This window comes from Carcharodon carcharias, chromosome 17 (assembly GCF_017639515.1).
Source record: "Carcharodon carcharias isolate sCarCar2 chromosome 17, sCarCar2.pri, whole genome shotgun sequence".
Lineage (NCBI taxonomy): Eukaryota > Metazoa > Chordata > Chondrichthyes > Lamniformes > Lamnidae > Carcharodon > Carcharodon carcharias.
In genome coordinates this window covers 76,793,955-76,818,783 of record NC_054483.1, presented here as the reverse complement: position 1 = coordinate 76,818,783, position 24,829 = coordinate 76,793,955, and the positions used below count along the sequence as shown (strand labels likewise).

Genomic DNA, 24,829 nt, shown 5'->3' with positions numbered 1-24,829 from the left:
CTTTCGTCCTTTAACGTCTCCCATCTTCTGCCCTATTATACACGTTCCCTCTGGTCCTGTTTCCACCCTCCTCCATAAAAGTTATTGCATTTCGAACATTCCTCGGTTCTGTTAAAGGATCATCGATCTCAAACAATAAGTCTATTCCTTCTGCAACCTCCACGAATACTGACAGCTCACACCTGGTTCGAGTTTTTGCAGCATTGTTTTTGTTCGGCGTTGTGCTGTCGACTTCCGGCGCACGTTATTGACGTCGACGCGTCTCCCATGGAGAGGCGACGTTGTCAGGGGGGCGATCAGAGGGTGCGACAATGGCTGAGGGCAAAGGTCGAGCACGAATCCCCCACCCGAGCGGTGGCTCCCAGCGCTCGGTCCCCGGCACCTCGAACGGGACGCTGGCCGGAGCGGGAGGCCCGCAGCGCGGCAGGAGGAACTCGGCCGTTTCGGATTGTACCATGACTGAGGATGAGGAGCTGGCCGACGGCGGCATCCCATATGGGGCCCGGGATGATGACCCGAACCGCCGGCGGATGCTGAGGCACCAGTACCGGGAGCTCATCAACAGCGTCCAGCGTGAGTGAGCTCCAGGCCGGGGCCGGCACTTTGTGTATAACGGCTGAACTCACTACTTCTTCATACACTCACAAGGAGACTCTGGGTCGCCCCCACCCCACCCCCAAACCAGTGTTATCAAACAAAAGTGAACTAGACCATGAAGCAAAAAAACCCTGTAAAAGTTAATAGTATAATCTATATCCGTTATGCTCAGTGAGAGTGTACATCGAAGTTTAAATACCACAGGCCAACTTGGTGGCTCTTGAGTTAGCCACATTTGCATAAACGTTAGGCAATGTGGACTGTCTGCTCCTTTTGTGGTAATGGAGCAGGCTTACCCTTATCGTGGTGCTTGCAAATAACATTTAGCAGAATGTTTAATAATGGGTAAGGCCGTTGGTTTGTAAGTTTCATGAAAAATATACGCTTTTGCTGAATGTGATTCTGAGAGCCAGTAAAATTTCCCATACCTTCCTACTTCAAATTCTCCCCTGCTATCCTGTAACCATGAAGTGGATACCAATTTGGTTTGTGTGAAGCCTAATGACTGGACATTTTCCCAGCTCTAGAATTTTGTTCAGTGTTATAGGAATCCAGAATCCTCCTGTTTTTACCACTTGCTACATATTGATGGATCTAATCTATTTCTACCTGGGCCACAGTGTGACATTGGGAGTAACTCTGTGATCACCACCGTTGAGATATTCAGTGTAGAGCCACTGTTCCTGAGGCTCCCACTGAAAGATGTTCATTCTGCTCTTTCCTAAAACATTAGTGTTTGCATGAACAAAGATTCCTGGCTGGCTTCATTCCCTTTCAAGCGGTTTTTTTCCCACCTCCTCTGTCATGTCTCTTACCCTGGGGTGCGTGATCAGGACCCTGCCCCACAGCTGCAAATTAGGCTGTCATTCTGCCACTACTAGCAGAAACCTCATGGATTGTGGTTGGTTCCCCGTGAGCAGCCCATTGCTCCACGTTGTCAATTTGTTGCTTGTATCTCTGTGTATCCTGGGTGTCATGAATTGAATACTTATTGGATAAGTCCAGAACTGGAGGTTTCCCAATGCCTTAAATTATATCTAAAGTTCCCATTCGCTTTTTGTATCCTGCCATAGTCTCAACTTCTCCCCATCTCTAAAGACGATTCAGTATTGCATTCACAAGTAGACCACAACATTCTTTTAAGTCATTCCCTGACTTGCATTTTGCCCCTCAATGTTTCAGAGAATCGAGAGGATATGATCAGACCCAACAGTAATAAATTAACAGAAGCACTTGAGGAAGCTAACAAACTGTTTTCCAATGGTAAGTACTCTTTAATATTCAATATAGCTTTACAAGGAAAAGGTTACAGTGCAGTGAAATCCAACAATAACCACAAGGACAAAGTTTTTGATGTGGGTAAACCAAGTAAACTGGCTAATATAGCACTAGCTAGTTCCCTGTTTAGAGAATAATTAAACATATAGACGGTAACTGAAGAATGTCTGATCTTTAGCTTGGTTAAGGTGTTAAAACTTATGTCCAGTGGTATACACTTTTTCTTCCATCCCTAATTGCCTTAGTGGTTGATCATTTGGTATTTGTTTTGTGACCATAGATTCATGGTGACAATGTTCAGTAGCTGAATTATATTGCACAGGGACTTTGTGAGTTTGAACAGTTAAAACTACTCAAGAAAACTGAAATTATGCCTTACTTTGTACCTTTCAGTCCGACAGACACGTGAAGCAGCCTTGGATGCACAGTTTTTAGTGCTTGCGACAAACCTGGGCCAAGAAAAAGCTAATCAGTTACACACAGATATGATGGTTTTTGACCCATCAGTCTTTGCAGAGGAACTGGTAAGTTTTCATTGCACGCATAAGTATTGGAAAAATAAATTGAAGCATTTTAAAATTTTTCCTGAACTTCCAAGGTGGGATTGTGTTTAACTCTGCTTTATTTCATTTTGTACAAGACTGTATTGCAGCCTGCATGATTACCATGATTAGAATCAGTACTGATTGTAACAGTGATTATTGTACTCATCCAACAGCTTTGACATTTGTGTGATTTGATAATTATGGGCTTTGGATTTTAAGAGCAGGTACTGGATTGATTGAATGAGATCTAGAATTATTGGTTTCTAATAATTTCCAGTATTTTACTTTGTTTTAATCACAAGTGTTGACTTTGCTTATTGTTTCACAAAAGATTTAAATCACATGGCAATGACATTCGGATCCTAGAAGTTCACAGCATAGGAAGATCTTTGCTGATTTTTATGCTCGAGCGTATTTAAGATTATGGCAAAATCTTGTATTTAAATTGAAGAGTGACGTTATCACCTGATTTAATATGCATCTCCAGATTGAGGAGGAGAAATATATAGCTGTAGAACACAATCCAGAATTTAGCATTTTCTCACAAGAAGTTTGTTTATTAAAGTTGTAATTAAAATTAATACATAAGTCAGTCTCATGTTATTTTACTATTTTAATACCAAAATGAATGGTTTTATATTTTTCACTTCTATACAAAAATCAAATGCTAATTATAATACCCATTTGGTATAAATTATTTCGGTGCAGTTAACGTTCATGGGCTTGAACCGATTGGAAACTGAAGGGAGTGATGATGATGATGAATCTGCAGGGTGGCTTCCTAAAGATGCCTGGACCAAACTTGGAAATGAAACAGAAAAATATTTTAAAAGAGCTCCAGCCTTTCATTTTATGTAAGTTGAACACATTGTCCTCCTGTTACCTGTAGCTGCAGTCCAAATACGTGCAAGGCTGACTATACTTCAGAAGTACTTCATTGGTTGTAGTAGTTTAGCAAATTGAAGTTGTGAAAGATGCTGTGCAAGTGCAGGTCCTTTTTTTTTCCATACTTGACCATACTTATCTTATGGTGTAGGCTGGGGTCTTTCAAGAGTGAACCTCCAGTTCCACGACAGAGAATTGAGAGACAGAAGAGGGTCCCGATGAAGGAAGAACACAGAATAATGCCTACACAGGTTTGTTGATTTTATGCTAACTTGCAGGAGATTACCATTTTGTGACTTGGAGCCTGAGCTCGGGCTGTTTTTTATTTACACCAAAAAACCTTTGGTCTACAAAACATTTCTCGTATTTTTGGTCCAATCAAAATTATTCACTGAAGTTCCCTGTTGCCTGACTTTTGTGATAAGGTAATGTTTTGTTTGTGATAAGGTAATGTTTTGGACCGGGTAAAAAAATCCATTGATTTGTTTAGCTTGCACTTCCAAACCTCCCATCATTTGTCTGCCTGTGACTCTGGAACTACAAGTCCTATTTAGAAACCGTTTAGTTTATGGTAGTGCAGTAACTAAGCTGTTAGACAAGCAACCCAAAGACGCTGAATTTAAAATTTTAACATACAGCTTGATAAATTAAGCTTCTTACATTTAGCAACCTGTGGGCCAGCAACAGAGAAGTAAAAAACACTGACTTTGAAAGCTGCTGGATTTTTGACTTTTAAAAATCCAGCTAGTTCACTAATATTGAACTGCTGAATTGGAGAGCGGGTGCAGACACAGTAGGCCGAATGGCCTCCTCCTGCGCTGTAACAATTCTGTGATATCCTTTAAGGAAGCATATCTGTCATGCCCACCTGGTCTGGCCTACGTGTGACACCAATGTTATATAATGGATTCATTCTGAAATATCCTCTGAAGTAGCTTAGTGAGGTCCTCTGTTCAGAGCAACTAGGGATGGACAAGAAATGTGGCCTTGCCTGCATTGTCCATATACCGAGAAGGATTTTAAAAAATCATGTCCAATTTAAATGCCGTGGTTTTCTACATCACCACTTCTTCAGTTGATCTCTTTCATAATTCAGTTGCCCAACGGTGGCTGTCCCTCGATTCGAGAATGATGCCGATCAGGCTTGGATTTCTGCCCTGTGTCTTCGTGTGACTGAACAGGCTGATTCTTGACCTGCAGATCTTTGAGCATGTACGGCAGGGTGTCCCACGAGGAAGTGGGATCCTGAGTGCAGAATTTGCTTCCTTTCCTTCTTTGTCTCTTCATTAAGATATTATATCCATGAGTGCTCTAACAATCCAAGTTGCAAAATTCAAAGTTTTCTTTCTTTGACCACAAAGATGGTGATCCCTCAGGGCGTGATTCTTGTGGATTGCCACTTTCATGTGGTGGAGAGGCTTGTTCGCTGTGACAATCCCTTGAGCAATGCTGTTGGGAGCTCCTTGCTCTCGGTAGGGCCACCTGTGGGGATGAGCGGAGGTGCCAGACAAAATGTGGTCCAGAAGTCCTCGATGGCAGAACAGGTGGAGGATAATTCTATCACCATCTTTTCAAAAAGAACAAAAAATTGCCTAATAGTTCCATTTTATTTTGATGCTGTTAGTTTCAGTCTCGATACCCCAATCCTCATGTTCTGTATCTCACGGAATAAATTCCTGGGTCTAAGTTCTCTGTAAGTTGCCTATACCTTGAAAACCTTAAGCCGTCTACTTCCCCATGCTCCGCTCAACCCCACCCCCGCTCCCCAACCCATTCCATTCCCCATCTGCCCGTAGAGTTCAGCCCCAGGATAGGCTATGTTATAACTCAGCCTTCTTCATTCAGATCTTGGCTTTTATAGCCCTTCTCAGGACTCTGAAATTCTGATTTTCTTGTAGAACCGCAATCAAATTTTAGTTCTCATGATTTAACCGGTGTAGTGGGAAACCAAAACCTGGCGATTGTATTTGTTTTTTACTATGTTGAGTTGCTTTTAAGGATGTTTTTTGCATTTGCAAGATTGTAGTATATCAGACTACACTCAACATTTATTCTATGGGTCAGCTGTAAGTTGGTCAGGATGGGGAAAATTGAATTTGGCAGAAAGGGAGTTTCTAACTGAGTTTAAATTTGCACAGTCCAATTAAATGCTACAGGAATTGATTTATTTGAGTCAATCTGGTGGTGTAAAAACAGTAACTAGCTTTTTTATTTTACATTTGCAGTTTTAAAAGTTTGGTTTTGTCTTTCATTCTTTTTCTGTGGAAGGTGGAGGGATCTTCTACGAGAGAAAATGAATGCTTTTTTTCACCCCTCCTCTGTTGCTCCATGTTTTGCCCAACTGTTTTCCAAATAAATGCTGAACTCATAGAAGAAATCTGACCCATTAAAATGTTTTTTGTTTGGCTTAAATGACAGTCAAGTGACCTGTCCATGCATCCACTTGTCCAATTTTTACTTTTTTGCATCTTTCAACCCCCTCCTCCCCATCTTCTATCGTGCAAAAGCAGCCAATCTATTATTGCTTGGTCATGTAACTATCACATTTTAGTTGCAAAATTGGTGCTGCTACGCTATGGCAGTGTGTTGGAATACTAATGTACAGAAAGCTACCTATTCTAAAATTTTTATCTATGGATTCTGAACTAGTAACTAAAAACTGGGAGTTATTCAGACTTCTACAATCAGTCCTTTGATTTGTACTTGGAATGTAGGCGATGCTGGCAATACTACATTGTGAGGCTTCCAGATTGTGACTGATCTTCAGTGATGGAAGCCTATTGCCTGTACCAGGTCAATATGTGTCTGCAGCCCACACTGGATAATGGGCCATGTCAATGTATTAGTAATTACATTGCATAGCAATTACGCTGTTAACGACAATTTCTAGTTAAACGGGTGATGAGCATTGGTTCTCCCATCAAAACAGTATAAATAGATACAGCTGGAACACTCGGGTGGGAGGTACTCAGAAGTCCATTACACTGAAGAGCTGTCCTATGGATAAGCCAACTCATGGAGAAAAAATAACTTTGGACTTGTTCTTCCATGACAAGCACTTATCGTGAGTAACGTGGTAGCAAAGGATGAATTTTAAGCTCTGGTGATTGATTGCTGAAATCCTCTGAGGGAAAAGAAGCGTACCGCTGCTAACAATTTAAATTATGGAAGGACAGTGAAAAATCACAAGCTTTGACAGCCCACCAATTTTTTGAGTCTGAACCATATCAGCAATGGAAGGCTGAAGTTGAGACATGGACCCGAGTCACTTCCATATCCCGAAAGAAGCAAGGTATGGCTTTGGTGTTATCATTTTCAGCCAAATGTAAGATTAGGAGTAAAGTATTTTCAGAATGGAACACGAATGTTTTGGATCAAGAAGAGGGACTGGATCTTCTGTCACAGCTTTTGGATACATTTTACAAAAAGGGTGATTTATCGGAAGCTTACAAAACATGGTCAACCTTTGAAAAATTTAAGAAAACAGATGATCTGTCCATGGAGGAATGTATTGCGGATTTTGATAAATGATGTAAGAAATTGAAGAGATATGAACTTGAAACCCCGGAGTCTGTATTTACATTTAAGTTACTCGATTGTGTGCATGGCTCTCATGTTGATAGACTTTTAGTGTTGACAGAGGTTCAGTTCTGGGGGAAAGACTCTCCACTAGACCAAATGGCTGCTGCCCTAAAAATATTTTCTGGGAAAACTGTCATTCTCAACCGCTTTCTTAGCAAATCTGAACAACTATGCCATGAAAAACAAGATGGAAGATTCCATGTTAAAAGCAAAATACTGCAGATGCTGGAAATCTGAAACAAAAATAAAAATAGCTGGAAAAACTCAGCAGGTCTAACAGCATCTGCAGAGAGGAATATAGTTAACGTTTCGAGTCCAGATGCCTCTTGGTCAGAGCTGAGGGAATATAGAAATAAGGTGAAATATAAGCTGTTTGAGGGGAGTGGGGCAGGTAGAGCTGGGTAGAGGGCCAGTGATAGGTGGAGGCAAAGGAGAGATTGCCAAAGATGTCATAGACAAAAGGACAAAGGCGTGTTAACGGGTGGTGATATTAGCTATGAAATGTGCTAATGGTGACATTAAGGGTAGAAAGCAGGACGAGCAAGTAACAGCCCTAGTGGGGGTGGGGTGGGGGGGAAGGGATCGAAATAGGCTAAAAGGTGGAGATGAAACAATGGATGGAAATACATTTTAAAATAATAGAAATAGGTGGGAAAAGAATAATATTTATAAAAATTATAAATAATTGGAGAAAGGGGGTGGGAATGGAGGGGAGAGTTTATGATCTGAAGTTGTTGAACTCAATGTTAAGTCCGGCAGGCTGTAAAGTGCCTAGTCGGAAGATGAGGTGCTGTTCCTCCAGTTTGCGTTGAGCTTCACTGGAACATTGCAGCAGGTCAAGGATGGACATGTGGGCATGAGAGCAGGGTGGTGTGTTGAAATGGCAAGGGACAGGGAGGTCTGGGTCATGCTTGCAGATAGACCAAAGCGGTCACCCAGTCTGCGTTTGGTCTCTCCAATATAGAGGAGACCGCATTGGGAGCTGCAAATGCGGTAGACTAAATTGAGGAAAGTGCAAGTGAAATGCTGCTTCACTTGAAAGGAATATTTGGGCCCTTGGACAGTGAGGAGGGGTGAAGTAAAGGGGCAGGTGTTGCACCTTCTGCAGTCGAATGGGAAGGCGCCGTGGGAGGAAGTTGAGGTGTAGGGGGTGATGGAGGAGTAGACCAGGGTGTCCTGGAAGGAACGATCCCTGTGGAATGCCGCCAGAGGGGGTGAAGGGAAGATGTGTTTGGTGGTGGCATCATGCTGAATGGCGGAGGATGATCCTTTGAATGCGGAGGCTGGTGGGGTGATAATTGAGGAGAAGGGGGAACCCTATCATGGTTCTGGGAGGGAGAGGAAGGTGTGAGGGTGGATGTGCGGGAGATGGGCCGGACACGGTTGAGGCCCCTGTCAACCACCGTGGGTGGAAAACCTCGGTTAAGGAAGAAGGAAGACATATCAGAGGAACTGTTTTGGAAAGTGGCATCATCAGAACAGGTGCGACGGAGGCGAAGGAACAAAGGAAGGCGATGGAAGATTCTATGGCGGCCAAATTTCGAGATCGACCCAATGTTGGGCGAAGGTCCCGGTACAAGGACTGGGTTACTGATAGGTGGCCTGAAAATGGTCGTAACTTTAGTCAATTTTGACAGTAGAGACAAAAAGCGGGTTTGGGACAATGACTAGGCATTTGAACCCGAAAAATACGCTAGAAATGGTTAATTGGTGTGATTCTCTATATCATTATGCGACTAATTGCCCGCAGCGAAAGAATGTTGTTGAAGTAGCTCACAAGAAAGATTCTTCTGGGGCTAAAAAAGATGATGGTGGCTGCCATGATGGAATTGCATTGATCACTAAAAGTTTGAATGCAGTAATGCGTATCTTGATGGTCGATTCCTTCAATTGTGCAGTTCTGGACAGCGGTTGCACTTCCTACGGCGTGTGGGATGGATTGCCTTAACTGCTACCTGGTGTCTCTCGATGATGCAGACCAGCGGAAGGTCAAGGATTATGAAAGCTACCTGCTTCCAGTTTGGAGATGATAACACATTAACATCTTCCAAAAGGATGGTCCTCCTTTGTAAGATAGCAGGGATCAGCCTCTTCATCAGTATTGATGTGGTTTCTAGTGAGATACAGCTATTGTTTATTTGATCTCTGATGAAAAAGGCTCATGTGACGCTAGACATGAAGAATGATAGAGAGGTTATGTTTGGAAAAAATGTGGATCTATATTTTACTCAGTCAGGCCATTACTGCCTGCCACTGAAGAAGCCAGGTATTTCGCATCAAAAAATTCATGAAGTTTTGTTAACTTCTGGGAATAAGATTTTGGTGGACAAAAATAAGTTAATTTGGAAGTCACATAGACAATTTACACATCCAGCGCCAAGAAACTGAAAACTCTACTGCGAGATGCTGGAGTGGTTGATGAAGGATACGATGACCTTTATTGAGCAAATCAGTGCTCAGTGTGAAATTTGTATTAAATATCACAAGACACTGCTGCATCCTGTTGTGAATTTGCCATTAGCCAGGGAATTTAATGATGCAGTGGCAACGGACTTGAGTTTGGGACAAGGATAGGAGTATTTTTTTTTACTACACCTTATAGATATGGCAACCAGATTTAGCCTATCAACTGTAATACATAGTAAGGACAAATGGACCATTGTCGATAAGGTCATGGAGAAATGGGCGGGAACAGGATTAGGAACACCAACGAAGTTCCTGCCAGATAATAGTGGAGAATTCGCCAATGAGGAATTTCGAGACATGAGAATTTGAACATCATAATTATACACACTGCAGCTGAGAGCTCGTTCAGTAATGGTTGTTGAGAGAGAAATCATGTGATAATAGACAACACATTACATAAAATATTGGCTGATCAACTAGATTGCAAATTGCAAATGGCACTGGAATGGGCAGTGCACACAACTTTTTGCAAATGGTTGGAGGGTACAGTCTGTACCAGTTGGTGTGTGGAAGAAATCCAAAGTTGAATTCAGTGTGATCAGATCCTCCCCTGTCTAGGGACTAGCATTACTTCCACTTTTTCTGCTCATCTGGATACTTTGCATGCAAGCGGAAAAGCTTTCATTAATGCTGAGGTTTCAGAGAAAATTTGGCAAGCCCTCTGGCACTACCCGAGACCATTGGGAATACAGTTTAGACAAGGAAACATGATATACTACAAAAGGGAAGGCTGGAAGGGGGTGGAAAGGACCTGGCAAGGTGATAGAGAATGATGGAAATGTACTAATTGTGCAACATGGCAATCAAACTGTTAGGGTACATTCTTCGAGGTTAATTGGCACTGACTATACCTTTACTGGCTCTGACCAGGACATAGCGAAGAGTGCACACACAGCAGTTATGAGGAGCAGGCTATGGCAGATAGAGCGTCGACTGACGATGAGTACAGGATAAGGCTATTCGTCCAAAAGGGCAACTACCCAGAGTAGGAACAAAGGTAACATACATGCCAGAAGGGGCCAGTGTATGGAGGGATGCCGCCATCATAGGGAGAGCAGAAAAGGCCTCTGGTAAATACAAACATTGGCTAAATGTGCAGGATGAAGTACAAGAGATAAGACCGATGGATTGGCAAATGGAGGTAAAGATGTGGAAACCCAAAAAGTGCAATATGAGCTCTGATAGTGGGCCAGAAAGTGGTCATGACCCCAGAAAAAAATCACGGACCTGCAGACAGGATTCTGCTCACACGGCAGAAAATCATATAGTAGTAATCCAAAAAGAGAGATGAATATGAGTAGAGGTCGTAGCTTTACAAGAACGAGGACTATAGAACAAGCTAGGAATGTTAATAGAAGTAGAAGTCCTTATGACCAAGAGGTTTTGGTAATTGCTAATAAGTTGGAAAATAAGCTGATGAAGGATGCCAAACAGAGAGTTGGAAAGTTGGAAGGAATTTGGGGTATATACTGAAATAACTGACAGTGGACACCCAGCCCTATCTCACAGGTTGGATCTGTACAGAAAGGGTACTTCCAAACAGCGCACACTAGAGTAAAGTGAGATTAGTAGCCCAAGGCTTTGAAGAAAGACTCGGAGATCAGGATGTCAGGGTGGACTCGCCTACTGTAGGGAAAGTGAGTTTGAAGATTGTTTTTCAGCTATTTTAGCATCATATTCCTTGATATAAAGGCTGTGTTTTTGCAAGGGGAGAAGTTTCAAAGAGACATCCTTTTGAAACCGCCTAAAGAAGCTGGTGGTATAGAAGAAAAGCTGTAGAAATTGAACAGATGTATTCATGGATTGAACGATACATCAAGAGTGTGGTATTTTTCCGTGAGATCTGTCCTCTTGAAAACAGGTTGCATTCAGTTAAAGGCAGACCCTGCAATGTTCTACTGGTACCATAAGGAGAAACTAGCAGGAATCTTGATCATGCATGCTGATGACTTACTGGGTGGTGGCTCTATAGAATTTCAGCAATAGGTAATCGAGAAGATGGAGTTCCAGGTTGGCAGTCAGGCTTCAGGGGCCTTTAAATACATAGGTTTGGACATTTAAGCACAGCAAGTCAAGAGTGACATTGAATCAACAGTCTTACCTAGAAAATGTTAATCGCTTCTCTATAAATCGTGTTAGATCCTCATAAAAAGAGAATCCTGCTTTTAAGGAAGAAACAGACCGATTGAGAATTTTGATAGGGCAGTTGAACTGGTTGTGCACTTTGACTTTCCTGACACTAGTTATGATGTATTGGAGCTGAGTACTATGATGAAACATGCTACAGTTGGGGAAGTTCTGACAGCAAATAAAACATTAAAGAAGTTAAATTCAGAAAGATGCATATAAAGTTTACAGCCTTGGGTGGACCAGAAGATATGAGGTTGGTCATTTTTAGCGATGCTTCACCTTACAGAAGGGTATTCTAGCACAGCAGGGTTTATCATATTCTTGGTGGAAAAGAGTGATAGATGTTGCCCACTGGCTTAGGAGGCCAAGAAAATAAAAAGGGTAGTGAAAAGCACCGTAGCTGCTGAAACACTGGCATTAATGGACGCAAAATATATATGGGGGTTTACTTATCCAACATGTTGACAGAAATATTATATAAGGGGGCAATGTGAGAAAAGTTTGCCCATAGAATGTTATGTTGACAACCAGTCTCTTTGGGATAATGTTCATTCAGCGAAAAGTGTTGCTGAAAAAAGGCTAAGAATAGACCTGGCTAGCACAAGAGAAATGTTAGAGAAGAGAGATCTCTAAGATTCGATGGGTTGACACAAGTCACCAACTATCAGACTGCTTTACAAAAAGAAATGCCTGTTCCAAGAAATTACTAAGTGTGTTGGAAGAGGGGTGTTTTATGTTCAAATGACAATGAAAAAACTTTTTTTTTGTTTTATAATTGTTTATATATGTATATAATTGGTAAAGGAAATGTGGGATCTATAAATGTGGAGATACGTGACTGTGTATTTTATAAGAACATAAGAAATAGGAGCAGGAGTAGGCCATTTGGCCCCTCAAGCCTGCCCCGCCATTAAATAAGATCATGGTTGATCTGGCCCCGGGCCCCAAATCCTCCCTTGTGCCAGCTCCTCATAGCCCTCAACTTCCCAATATTTCAAAAATCTGTCTATCTCCTCTTTAAATACTTTCAGTGATCTAGCCTCCACAGTTCTCTCGGGTAAAGAATGCCAGACATTCACTATCCTCTGAAAGAAGAAATTCCTTTGCATCTCAGTTTTAAATGAGTGTCCCCTTATTCTACAACTACGTCCCCTAGTTTAAGATTCCCCCACTAGTGGAAACATCTTCTCAACATCTACCCTGTCAAGCCCCCTCAGAATCTTGTACGTTTCAATAAGATCACTCCTCATTCCTCTGAACTCTAATGAATATAGGCCTAACCTGTTTAGCTGTTCTTGATAACTCAACCCCTTCATCCCAGGAATCTCTTTTGAACTGCCTCCAACTGCCCGCTTTAGACAACTCTTTCTTCATACCTCTGTAATTGCCCTTATTTAAGTTGAGGGAAAGTTTAGAGACCGGAGTTGCTCGCCCTCAGTGAATTTGAAATTCTACTAGTTGTGATTGCTACCCCCTAGAGGATCCTTAACTATGATATCTCTTATTAATCCCACCTCATTACACATTACCAGATCTAAAATAGCCTGTTCCCAGGTAGGTTCTGCAACGTATTGCTCTAAGAAACAATTCGTGATGCACTCTACAAATTTGTCTTCTATGTTACCCCTGCCAATCTGATTTGTCTAGTCAATGTGCAGATTAAAATCACCCATGACAATTGTAGTGCCCCTCTTACATGCCTCTATCATTTCCCGATTTGTAGTTTGTCCTACAGTGAGGCAACTCTTTAGGGGCCAACAGATGACTCCCACCCATGATTTCTTCCCCTTGATATTCCTTATTTCCACCCAAACTGATTCCACATCACCATCTATTACACCTATATCACTACTCACTACCACACTGATAATTTATTAACAAAGCTACCCCACCTCCTTTTCCTTTTTGCCTATTTTTCAGGAATGTCGAATATGCTTCAGTATTGAGTTCCCAGTCTTGGTCACCCTGCAACCACGTCTCTGTAATAGCTATCAAGTCATATTCATTTATTTCCATTTGTGCCATCAATTCATCTATCTTGTTACAAATGCTGCGTGCATTCAGATAAAGAGCCTTAAGCTTTGACTTTTTACCATTATTGCTCATTCTGGTTCTAATTTCTGCTGCACTCTTCTGCTTATATTTTCTGCCCCTTCCTGTCACGTTTTGATTATCGTTCACCTCTTCACTACCCTGCACCTCTGTTCTCTCGTTTCTCTTTGATTTTGTTTTAAACTTCCCTTCAATCCCTACCCCCTCGCTAATAGGTTTAAAGTCCTCCTGTTTGTTTTGACAAGAATGTTATTAAAATTTCCAAAAGCTTTAATTTAAAAATAAAATAAGGGATTCTGTCAATGTATCGGTAATTACATTGCATAGCAATTTCATTGTTAAAGACGATTGTTAGTTAAAACAGGTGATGGGCATTGGTTTTTCCATCAACACAGTATCAATTGATACAGCTGGAACACTCTGGGGTGGGGAGATATTAGGAAGTCTGTTACACTGAAGAGCTGTCTTATGAATAAAGCAACTAGTGGAAAAGACTAGCTTTGGACTTGCTCTTCCATGACAAGCACTTATTGTGAATAACAAGCCACAGAGGCAGTTCTGTGGAAGGGTCATGAGGACTGGAAACACCAACTCTTTTCTTCTCCGCCGATGCTGCCAGACCTGCTGAGTTTTTCCAGGTAATTCTGTTTTTACTCTGTAATAAATACAGGCACTGAAGAAGGCAGCCTACAACCACCACCTTAGGGCAACTGGAGTTGAACTTCAAAAGCTGTCAGTCTGGCCCAGTGGCTGTGCTCTTGCTTTGAAGTCAAAAGGTTATGCTTTCAAGCCCTATTCCAAAGACATATTCCAGATTCCTACATAATACAGTGATAAGGGGCTGTTATTTGAGGTGCCATCTTTCAGGTGAAATGTTAAACAGCGGTCTTGCCTGCTCTCTCAATATAATGTTAAAGATCTTAAGGCTCTATTTGAGTAAGAGCAGGTAATTTTTCCTAGTGACCTATTCAACATTTATTCCTCATTCAACATCCTTTAATCAGATTATCCATTCATTTATTTTGTTGTTGTTTCTAGGATCTTGTGTGCAAACTGGCTGTCATTTTTCCTTACATTTATTACAGTTCTTATAGTTAACTACAGGTATAACACTTCAGAAAGTAATGTACTGGCTGTGAAGGGATTTAGAACATCTTGAGGTGCTTTGCATGTTCTTTTCCTTTCTTGCTTGAGAAGTAATGAAAGTATTTTTTGTCAAGTGAACATAGTAGAACAAACTGTAAAATGAAAAAATGGGAGTAGCAAATTCAAGCTATGTAGCTTGGGGATGATTGGTTTTGGGCAAATGTAATTATCAAGATTTTTTAAATTTAAGAAGTGATTTTATTTTTGAACAACCTAATTCTATAAATCTTTACTTTTTTTTTACAAAAAAAGCTGAAGAAAATGGATGAATCTCACCAAGAAGCCACTGAAAAGGAAGTCGAGAGGATCTTGGGACTATTGCAGGAGTACTTCAAATCTGACCGTGAGTATGATACATGCAGCATGCTAACTGCTGGACCTATGATGCTACTCATTACAATTAAAACTAGATATACTTCTGAAACAGTCTTTGCCATTGCTATTCAAAGCAGAGTTGAAAGTTGTTGAATGATGCAAAGTAGAACTGTATTTTACTGTAAAAACTCAGCAGGTCTGGCAGCATCGGCAGGGAAGAACAAAGTTGACGTTTCGAGTTCTCATGCCCCTTCAACAGAACTGAGTAAAAATAGGAGAGGGGTGAAATATAAGCTGGTTTAAAGTTGGGGGGTGTTGGGGGTGGGGGGAGAGAAGTGGGGTGGGGGGGGGGGGTGGGTGTGGTTGTAGGGACAAGTTGTCATTCATTTTTCCATTCGCACTTAGTTACTTTTAATCAGTCATTTATTTTAATTTAATTGTCCTATTCTTTGACACAGAGCATTGGCCTTATTATCTGATTTTGATTCACTTAATCTCATCTTGCTGCCAGCAGTCTGATTCCACTGATCTTGCACACAGCTCCAATTATGCCCCCACCCCCCCAAAATCCTCCTCCGTCATCATTGGAATAACAATGAACCACTGAATTGGCAAGAAGTAACCTCACTCAAAAAGTAACCTTTTGCATTCAGCATTTTATGATGGGAACCAGTTGCTGCAGATAAATTTTATCCCACCTTCTTCAACATTTCTGTCAACTACTTTGAGCAATCTGACCTCTGACCCACTTTCACACAAGGACAACATATCTGACTTGTAGCACATCAATACCACTGCTGTATTTCAACATATTCTTGTATCACTGTTCACATATATCAACAATAGACAACAAAACTTTGATCTAATCATGTATAATTCATTCACTTTCTTCACCATTCACTTCTGTTGCACTTCCAGTTTCTAATCAACAACTCATGCATTTTGCCTGAGTGATGTCATCGGTAGTATGCATAATTTATAACAGCTGTCATGGCACTTTCATATTGCAGCTTTTTAAATTGACTTCCACTGCAATCTGGCATTTGTTCAACCAAGAAATGCATTTAAAAAGGTTTATAGGATTAGGATTTGATGAAATAATGTCACCATCCTGATGATATTAATTTCTTGAATGTATTGTCTTCTCCAGCTGAAACACCGATAAATTTCTTTGACTTTGTAATTGATCCACATTCTTACGCACGGACTGTGGAGAACATATTCCATGTCTCCTTCATTGTGAGGGTAAGTGTTACATTATGTAATTGGCTTGAAGGGCAGCTATTTGTACTAAAGTGCCCTTTCCACAAATAGCACATCAAAGCCTTGTATGTAAGAGTGAAGAATTGACCTTGCAACAGGAAGATGCTTTTCTTTCCTCCATTGCCCTGCTCTGTAATCTTCCTGTAGTCTCATAAGTATTGGTCATCCTTGTAGTGCCTTGCTTGACGATTTAGGCTATTCACTTATAGCGGTGTCATGGCTGGGCTTAGAGCAACCTTTATTTGATAACCTTAATCTAGGCAAATTTAACAAAGATCATTGGTTTTGCTTCTGTTCACTATCCCCCCTCTAACTCGGAAGTGCTGAAACTGATTTTAGTGTCATGGCTGCTGGCCCAGCTGAGACCAGCTATGCAGCACATGTTGGGAGATTGTCTCAGGAAAATATTACAAATAGAATTATTTCCACTGCTGTACTCTCTAAGGATCCATATTTGTAAGAAAAAAGAGAAACTTCCCTGCACCGCCTAATGCTGTATCTATATTGTAGCTTTTGCTTAGACCAGTATTGTTTCCCGCTTGGGCAGTTCTTTGTACGTGCCTTTGGATGTGGTTACTTGTACGCTTAAAGCTTTCTTCTACCATGGTTAAATGTTAAGTGAGCATGGGAGGGATCATTGGAATTCAAGAAATTTTTTTTGCTCTGTTTAAATGCCTAGTGAGTTCAAAGCACTTTGTGTACACTTATTAAACCTGGTATTGCACTTTGTGGTGTGAAACTCTCCATTTCAAAGAGTGTTATTTCCGCTTAGCTTGGAGTCAGATCTAGCCCCTCTTCCTAGGTTGTTAGCTACTATTTGAAATGATGGTATAATATCTTTTCAGGATGGTTTTGCTGCCATTGGACTTGACCAAGACAAACTACCAATCATTGGTAAGTTAGAGATTTGTCTAATCCAGAGATTTGTCTAATTTCTTTTATAGCTGATCTCAGCGTTCGGTCATCACTTTAATGGGTACTAATACATACCTCATGCATAACAAGACTTATGTCTTTTTTGAAGATATAATTAAATCCCATGACATTATTTGAAGATGAGCATGTGCATTCTCTTGGTGTTCTGACCAATATTTATTCGTCAACCAGTATCATTAAATCATGTTCTTTTGTCATGTATCGGATTTCTGTTTGTGGGACCCTGCTGTGCACAAATTGTTTTTCACAAGTGTTTTGGGTACCCTGGATTTTTTCATTTATGGGATATGGGTGTGGATGGCTAGGCCAGCATTTTTTGCCCTTCCCTAATTACCCTTGAGAAGGTGGTGGTGAGCTGCTGCCTTGAACTGCTACAGTCCATGTGGCGTGGGTACACCCACAGTGCTGTTAGGGAGGGAGTTCCAGGATTTTGACCCAGTAACAGTGAAGGAATAGCGATATATTTCCAAGTCAGAATGGTGAGTGGCTTAGAGGGGAACTTGCAGGCGGTGGAGTTTTCATATGTCTGCTGCCCTTGTCCTTCCAGATGGTAGCGGTTATGGATTGGAAGGTGCTGCCTAAGGAGCCTTGGTGAGTTTCTGCAGCGCATCTTGTAGATGGTACACGCTGCTGCCACTGTTAGTGGTGGAGGGAGTGAATGTTTGTGGATGGGGTACCAATCAAATGGGCTGCTTTGTCCTGGATGGTGTCAAGCTTCTTGAGTGTTGTTGGAGCTGCACTCATCTAGGCAAGTGGAGAGTATTCCATTACACTCCTGACTTGTGCCTTATACATGGTGGACAGGCTTTGGGGAGTCAAGAAGTGAGTTACACGCTGCAGGATTCCTAGATTCTGCTCTTGTAGCCACAGTATTTGTAGTCACTCCAGTTCAGTTTCAGGACAATGGTGACCACAGGATGTTGACAGTGGGGGATTCAGCCATGGTCTCATCTGATCTGTTGGTTGTGGGATTGCTTAGCTCTGTCTATCACTTGCATGCCAAACAGCATAAGCAGCAAGTATATTGTTATTGTGTTATAGCTTCACCATTTTGACATCTCATTTTTAGGTATAACTGGTGCTGCTCCTGGCATGCCCTCCTGCACTCTTCATTGAACCAGGGTTGATCCCCTGGCTTGATGGTAATGGTAGAGTGGGGAATATGCTGGACCATGAGGTTACAAATTTTGTTTGAGTACAATTCTGCTGCTGCTGATGGCCCGCAGCTCCTCATGGATGCCCAGTGTTCGGTTGCTAGATCTGTTCGAAATCTATCCCATTTAGCATGCTGGTAGTGCCACACAACACGCTGGAGAATATCCTTAATGTGAAGGTGGGACTTTATCTCCACAACAGCTGTGCAGTGGTCAGTCCTACCAACACTGTCATGGACAGATGCATCTGCGGCAGGCAGGTTGGTGAGGATGAGGTCAGATATGTTTTTCCCTCTTGTTGGTTCCCTCACCACCTGCCACAGACCCAGTCTAGCAGCTGTGTTCTTTAGGATTCAGCCAGCTTGGTCAGTAGTGGTGCTACCGAGCCACTCTTGGTGATGACATTGACATCCCCCACCCAGGGTACATTCTGCACCCTTACCACCCTGAGTGCTTCCTCCAGGTGATATTCAACATGGAGGAGCACTGATTCATCAGCTGAGGGAGGACGATATGTGGTAATCAGGAGGTTTTCTTGCCCATGTTTGGCCTGATGCCATGAGACTTCATGGGGTCCTGGAGTCGATGTTGAGGACTCCCAGGGCTACTCCCTCCTGACTGTACCACTGTGCCACCATCTCTTCTGGGTCTCTCCTGCCAGTGAGACTGGACATAACCCAGGGATGGTGATGGTTGTGTCTGTGACATTACCTGTAAGACAAGATTCTGTGAGGCTGACTATGTCAGGCTGTTTCTGGACTTGCCTGTGAGACAGCTCTCCCAATGTTGGCACTAGCCCCCAGATGTTGGTAAGGAGGACTTTGCAGGATCGACAGGGCTGAGTTTGCCGTTGTTGTTTCTGGTGCCTAGGTCGATGCCGGGTGGTCTGTCTGGTTTCATTTTTTTTTTGAGAATTTGTAGTGGTTTGATAAAACTGAGTGGCTTGCTAGGCCAACAGAGGACATTTAAGAGTCAGCCACATTGCTGTGGGTCTGAAGTCACATGTAGGCTAGACCAGGTAAGGATGGCAAATTTCCTTCCCTGAAGGACATTAGTGAACCAGATGGGTTTTTACAGCAATCGACAATGGTTTCATCATTAGAGTTTTAATATTAGATTTTTTATAGAATTCAGATTCTATCATCTGGGATTCAAACCTGGGTCCCCAGAGCATTACCCTAGGTCTCTAGATTACTAGCCCAGCAACAATACCACTATGCCATCGCTTCTCTTTCCCCCGCTCCCCCTCCCCCATTACTATAATTTCAATATCTGTCACTTGAACAGCATATTGTGTACCATCTACAAGATGCACTGCAGCAACTCACCAAGGCTCCTTCAACAGCACCTTCCAAACCTGTGACGTCTACCACCTAGAAGGACAAGGGCAGCAGACGCATGGGAAATCCTCCATTTGCAAATTTCCCTCCAAGCCACACATCATCCTGACTTTACTGTCGCTGAGTTGAAATCCTAGATCTCCCTCCCTAACAGCACTCTGAGTACTCCTCCACCACGTGGACTGCAGCAGTTCAAGAAGGTGGCTCACCACCACCACCTTGAGGGCAATGAGGTAATGGGCAACAAATTCTGGACACAAGATATTTCTTTCTTTAGCCAGTGGTTAAAGACAGTAATTCTGTTTTTGTTTTGAATTTCCAGCATCTGCAGTTTTTTTGTTTTTATCTCTGTGTTAAAGACAGCTTGTTCAATAAACAGTTATTTACTTAAGTTTACAAACCTGGTGCTTGTATTCTGATGATCTAAATTAAACAGTTAGGTAGAATTTGGGGCAATCTAGTGGTTTGGTCAAACTTTTCACATTTGTCACGTCTCGGGGAATAGTGGGGCTTGATATTACAGTACACTATCCCCAGTGGGTTGTGACAATAGGAAAACATGCCAAGGCACTTCATCAAACAAAATTTGACTTCAAGCCACTTAAGGAGCCATATGACCCAAAGCTTGAACAGAGAGGCAGGTTTTAAGGAATCTCAGAGAGGCAGAGAGCGTTATGGAGGGAATTCCAGAGCTTAGGTCCTTGGTAGTTGAAGGCATGGCTGTCAGTGGTGGAGAGATTAAAATCGGGCATGCACAAGAGGTCAGAATTGGAGGAGCGCAGTACCTCAAAAGGTTTGTAGAGGGAGTTAGAAAAATGGGAAGGGGCAAGACAGTGGAAGGAATTTGAAGACCAGGATGAGAACTATAACATTGAGGCATTGCTTAAATGGGATTTACAATACAGAAACTGGCCATTTTATCCAACTAGTCCATGCTGATGTTTATGCTTACTGGAGCCTCTTCCCATCTTTCCTCATCTAAATCTACCATAATAACCCTTATCCTCTGCCATTTCTGCCAACTCCAGCATGATGCCACCACCAAACACATCTTCCCTTCACTACTGCCCGCATCACCCCCCCCCCCCCCCCCCCCCCCCGGGTGGTTTTCCGCAGGGATCGTTCCCTCCGGGACACCTGGTCCACTCCTCCATCACCCCCTACATCTCAACCCCCTCCCACGGCACCTTCCCATGCAACCGCAGAAGGTGCAATACCTGCCCCTTTACTTCCCCCCCCTCCTCACCATCCAAGGGCCCAAACACTCCTTTCAAGCGAAACAGCACTTCACTTGCACTTCCTTCAATTTAGTCTACTGCATTCGCTGCTCCCAATGTGGTCTCCTCTACATTGGAGAGACCAAACGCACACTGGGTGACCGCTTTGTGGAATACCTTTGGTCTGTCCGCAAGCGTGACCCAGACCTCCCTGTCGCTTGCCATTTTAACACACCACCCTGTTCTAATGCTCACATGTCTGTCCATGGCCTGCTGCATTGCTCCAGTGAAGCTCAACGCAAACTGGAGGACAACACCTCATCTTCCGATTAGGCACTTTACAGTCTTCCAGACTTAATATTGAGTTCAACAATTTCAGATCATGAACTCCCTCCTCCATCCCCCCCCCCTTTCCGATCTCCCTTTTTCCAATAATTTATAACATTTTTTTTACAACTTTTTTTTCTTTTCCCTCCTATTTTTAAATCTATTTCGACCTATTGTTTCATCTCCACCTTTTAGCCCATTTCGATCCCTTCCCCCCCCACCTCACCTGCACTAGGGCCATCTGCCACTAGCTTGCTTCCCTTAATGTCCCCATTGGCACATCCTTTAAATAATATCACCACCGTCAACCACCCCATTGTCCTTTTGTCCATGACATCTTTGGCAGTCTCTTCTTGGCCTCCACCTATCACTGGCCCCCTATCGAGCTTTCCTGTGCCACCCCCTTCTACCAACTTATATTTCATCTCATTTCTATATGTCTTAGTTCTGATGAAGGGTCATACAGACTCAAAACGCCAACTGTATCCCTCTCCGCAGATGCTGTCAGACCTCCTGAGTTTTTCCAGGTATTTTTGCTTTTGTTCATAATAACCCTCTATTTCCTTCTCCCTCACATGCTTGTCTAACTTCCCCTTAAATGTATCTATAGTATTTGTTTCAACAGCTCCCTGTAGTAGTGAGTTCAATATTGTCACTACATTTCAGGTAAAGAAGTTTCTTCTGAATTCTCTATTGGATTTCTTGGTGGCTATCTTGTATTGATGGCCACTAGTTGTACTCTTCCACATAAGAGGAAAAAAAATCTCTCCATCCACTCTTTTTGAGCTTGTGATCCTGATTTTCATGCTATCCTGTGAAGTAGAGTGCTGACGTTGCCATTGCACCCATGAAAGATTAAAAATTGGGTAGTACGTTGCCCTGGGTTGCATTAGTATGTGCCTCAATACAAACCTTAGCCTCATCCCTATTGTAACAATCTAATCTTTTCTTCTTTCTCAAGAGTTGTTCTCTTGGCCTAGAGTTGAGATCGACAACTAGTAATGAACTATGAGTCTTTTGTTATGTGGGCCTGTCGCCATTGGGATCTTATGGATTATTGCTCTGAGCTGAGACTGCTGCATAAGCAATTAAGGCATTAGGCTTGCATAACAAAGTCTTTAATCCAGTCAGCCTGAACAGATTCAAACTTAAGTCACAGACATAGTTATTGCGGTCTTTATCAGTTGGTATTTGTCAATGCATATACAATGCACAAATAAATCATGGGTACCCATATATTATCAAAGGAAATTTGTATTTTTGTGTGATCTTATTTTCAGAGCCAGTGAATGAAGGTGTGGATAATGAAAGGCCGCAACAACAAAGGCAGCAGACAGTTATTTCTTTGAGTCAACAGGAATGGAAGGTAGGTGCAGTAACTAAAAAGAGACTGCTAGAAAATTTTTCAACCAAATCATATTCAGGGAGGATTTATTCTAAATGATCCTGTTGTAATTTAATGGATTTATCCAGTTTTTTTTTTAAGCAGTCCATATACCAGTGTCGGATGACGTGAATGTCGTAAGTTGTCGGATAACATATCCACTTATTCTAACTGCTTGTTCTGCTGACTGCTACTTTGAGTCTGTAAAATGCCACTCTAGACCTTGTGTTCTGATATTCTTGGGGGGGAGCAGCAGAAAGGAAGTAAATTGTGTTGAGAAAGTGATAGTGAAATGAGAGCAGGGTTCTTTAGCATGTTGCAGCGAATGTTAACCATTGTAGTAGACTGCTGTTAGGCCTGAAAATCAGAAATTCTAATATTTCTCTTTAATAAGGGTATTTGTGTAAGCTTGTCATTTTCATGATTAATTTAGGTGCCTTTTTTGCTAAAATATGATTGATGTACATGTTCCACTGATACTAACTTTTATTTTACAGGAAATAATTGATACATTTGAAATAGCAGATGCGATGATACCACCATCCACCCAAGGAGACTGATTAAATTATTTGATATATTTAACGTGCGTAGTCTTTTAAAATCTTCATTTTTATAAAGTGTACAATTCAGACTATCTAATAATGTTTATTATCTCGATTGTTACGGACAGGAGAGAGAGGCAAAACTGAACTCCTTTATTCTCTCGCCATCTGTCCATAACCAGAGGTGTTTTTGTTTTAAAAATAGGCTGTGGCGCTTATTCCAAAAACCATTTGTTTAAAGTGACTTGCAGCAAATTCTTCTGGGATTAAATTGGAAGTTGAACTTATTCACACATTCAGACTCAGCCAGTGGGGGAGATGATCGCAACTTCACACGCGTGTGCACACTACACACACACGTATACAGTAAGGGGATAGGAAAGAGGGGATTTACAACTATGAATAACTTAGTAGCAAAAAGATTCACAGAAATGGATGTCGGTTCATGTGATTTCCAGGGACCAGAAAGTCCAGATCCAGAGAAGGTGCCCTCACAAAGTAGCTCCAATTCAGGTGGGTTCCTGGCTGAAGGCAGAAGTGCAGAATTCCTTTGAAGATGATCTCTGGGCATTGAGATGAGGTTGATATTCAGAGACTTGGTCTGCTGGGCAGGCAGTGGCCTGTGGCTGCCAGATAAACAGGCGTTGAGCAAGCTGCTTTGTCAGCCTGGAGTCCAGCTTTTCAGTAACAAAAACAGAAAATGCTGGAAAACTCAGCAGGTCTAACAGTATCTGTGGAGAGAAAAACAGAGTTAACGTTTCGAGTTTGCATGACACCTCTTCAGAGCTCTAAAGAGAAGTAAAAATGTAATGAAATTTGTACTATTTTAGGGGTTGGAGCAGGTGAAGCTGGATAGATGGGGTCAAAGGAGAGATTGACAAAGATGACATGGACAAAGGGGTGTTAATCGTAGTGATACTGGCTAAAGGAGGCGCTGATGGTGGTATTAAGGTAGGAAAGCAGAATGTGATAATAGGACAAGGGTAAGCACCCCGAAAAGAACATCATGAACAAGTGACAGATGGCCCTTGGTGGGGGTGGGGCCCTCCCCCCACTGTCCCCATCTACCGTCTCCTCACCCCCCTCCTCTCCCCACACCCCCCCCCCCCGCCCCCAAATAATACCATCAGCCTTATCTAATTGTGCCACCAAGTTTTAATGTACAGTGTGCCTGCACACCAATACGCCATTTAAAATCTTAAATTTATAGCATATTTCTATTTCCCATTCTTTCTTTGCATTGTTTTAAATAGGCCCATCTGCCTGCTAGCCAGTTTAAGTCTGCAATCTCCCACAGTTTTCAGCTTTCATACTCCAATTTGATATCAACAGATTTGATTATCTTTCTGTCCTGTAACTTGCATTTATTTTTACGATTACTCTTTAACAATTTGTTTTATGTTTTCAGGTACCTTATCTAAAATCTCTACAATAGAAAATGTAATCTTGGAGAAGTGAGGATTATCTTGTACATATGGCTAAGGAAGTTTATACAGCAATATAATAAATGTTACTGCCTTTATTTGTGTATTCTTTCAGTTCTGTTATTGAAAATTAAAGTTACTTTTTACCTAGAAGTAGTTGTGCATTTGGTTTTTTTTTTAAATGGTTTAAATTTTATATTGCTGGTTGTTGTTGTTTAAAAGAGACTGAGCAAAATGATGCACAGA

General features: G+C 41.9%; 1 protein-coding gene across 2 annotated transcripts; it reads left to right on the top strand.

Annotated features, from left to right (window-relative positions):
- The first annotated feature begins 261 nt into the window (after positions 1–261).
- Positions 262–24,736, top strand: nsmce4a (NSE4 homolog A, SMC5-SMC6 complex component). Of its 2 annotated transcripts, XR_005945727.1 has the most exons (12): positions 262–573; positions 1,780–1,860; positions 2,269–2,399; positions 3,129–3,274; positions 3,457–3,556; positions 14,934–15,024; positions 16,147–16,241; positions 17,105–17,153; positions 22,514–22,599; positions 23,115–23,200; positions 23,990–24,110; positions 24,568–24,736. XR_005945727.1 is itself a non-coding variant. In XM_041210558.1 (11 exons), exons 1-10 carry the CDS (start codon positions 312–314, stop codon positions 23,175–23,177), a joined length of 1,104 nt encoding a protein of 367 aa, XP_041066492.1. In that variant the 5' UTR covers positions 262–311; the 3' UTR covers positions 23,178–23,200; positions 24,568–24,736. The 2 variants fall into 2 exon arrangements, 1 of the variants encoding a protein (XP_041066492.1); XM_041210558.1 differs by lacking the exon at positions 23,990–24,110.
- Positions 24,737–24,829: the final 93 nt, after the last annotated feature.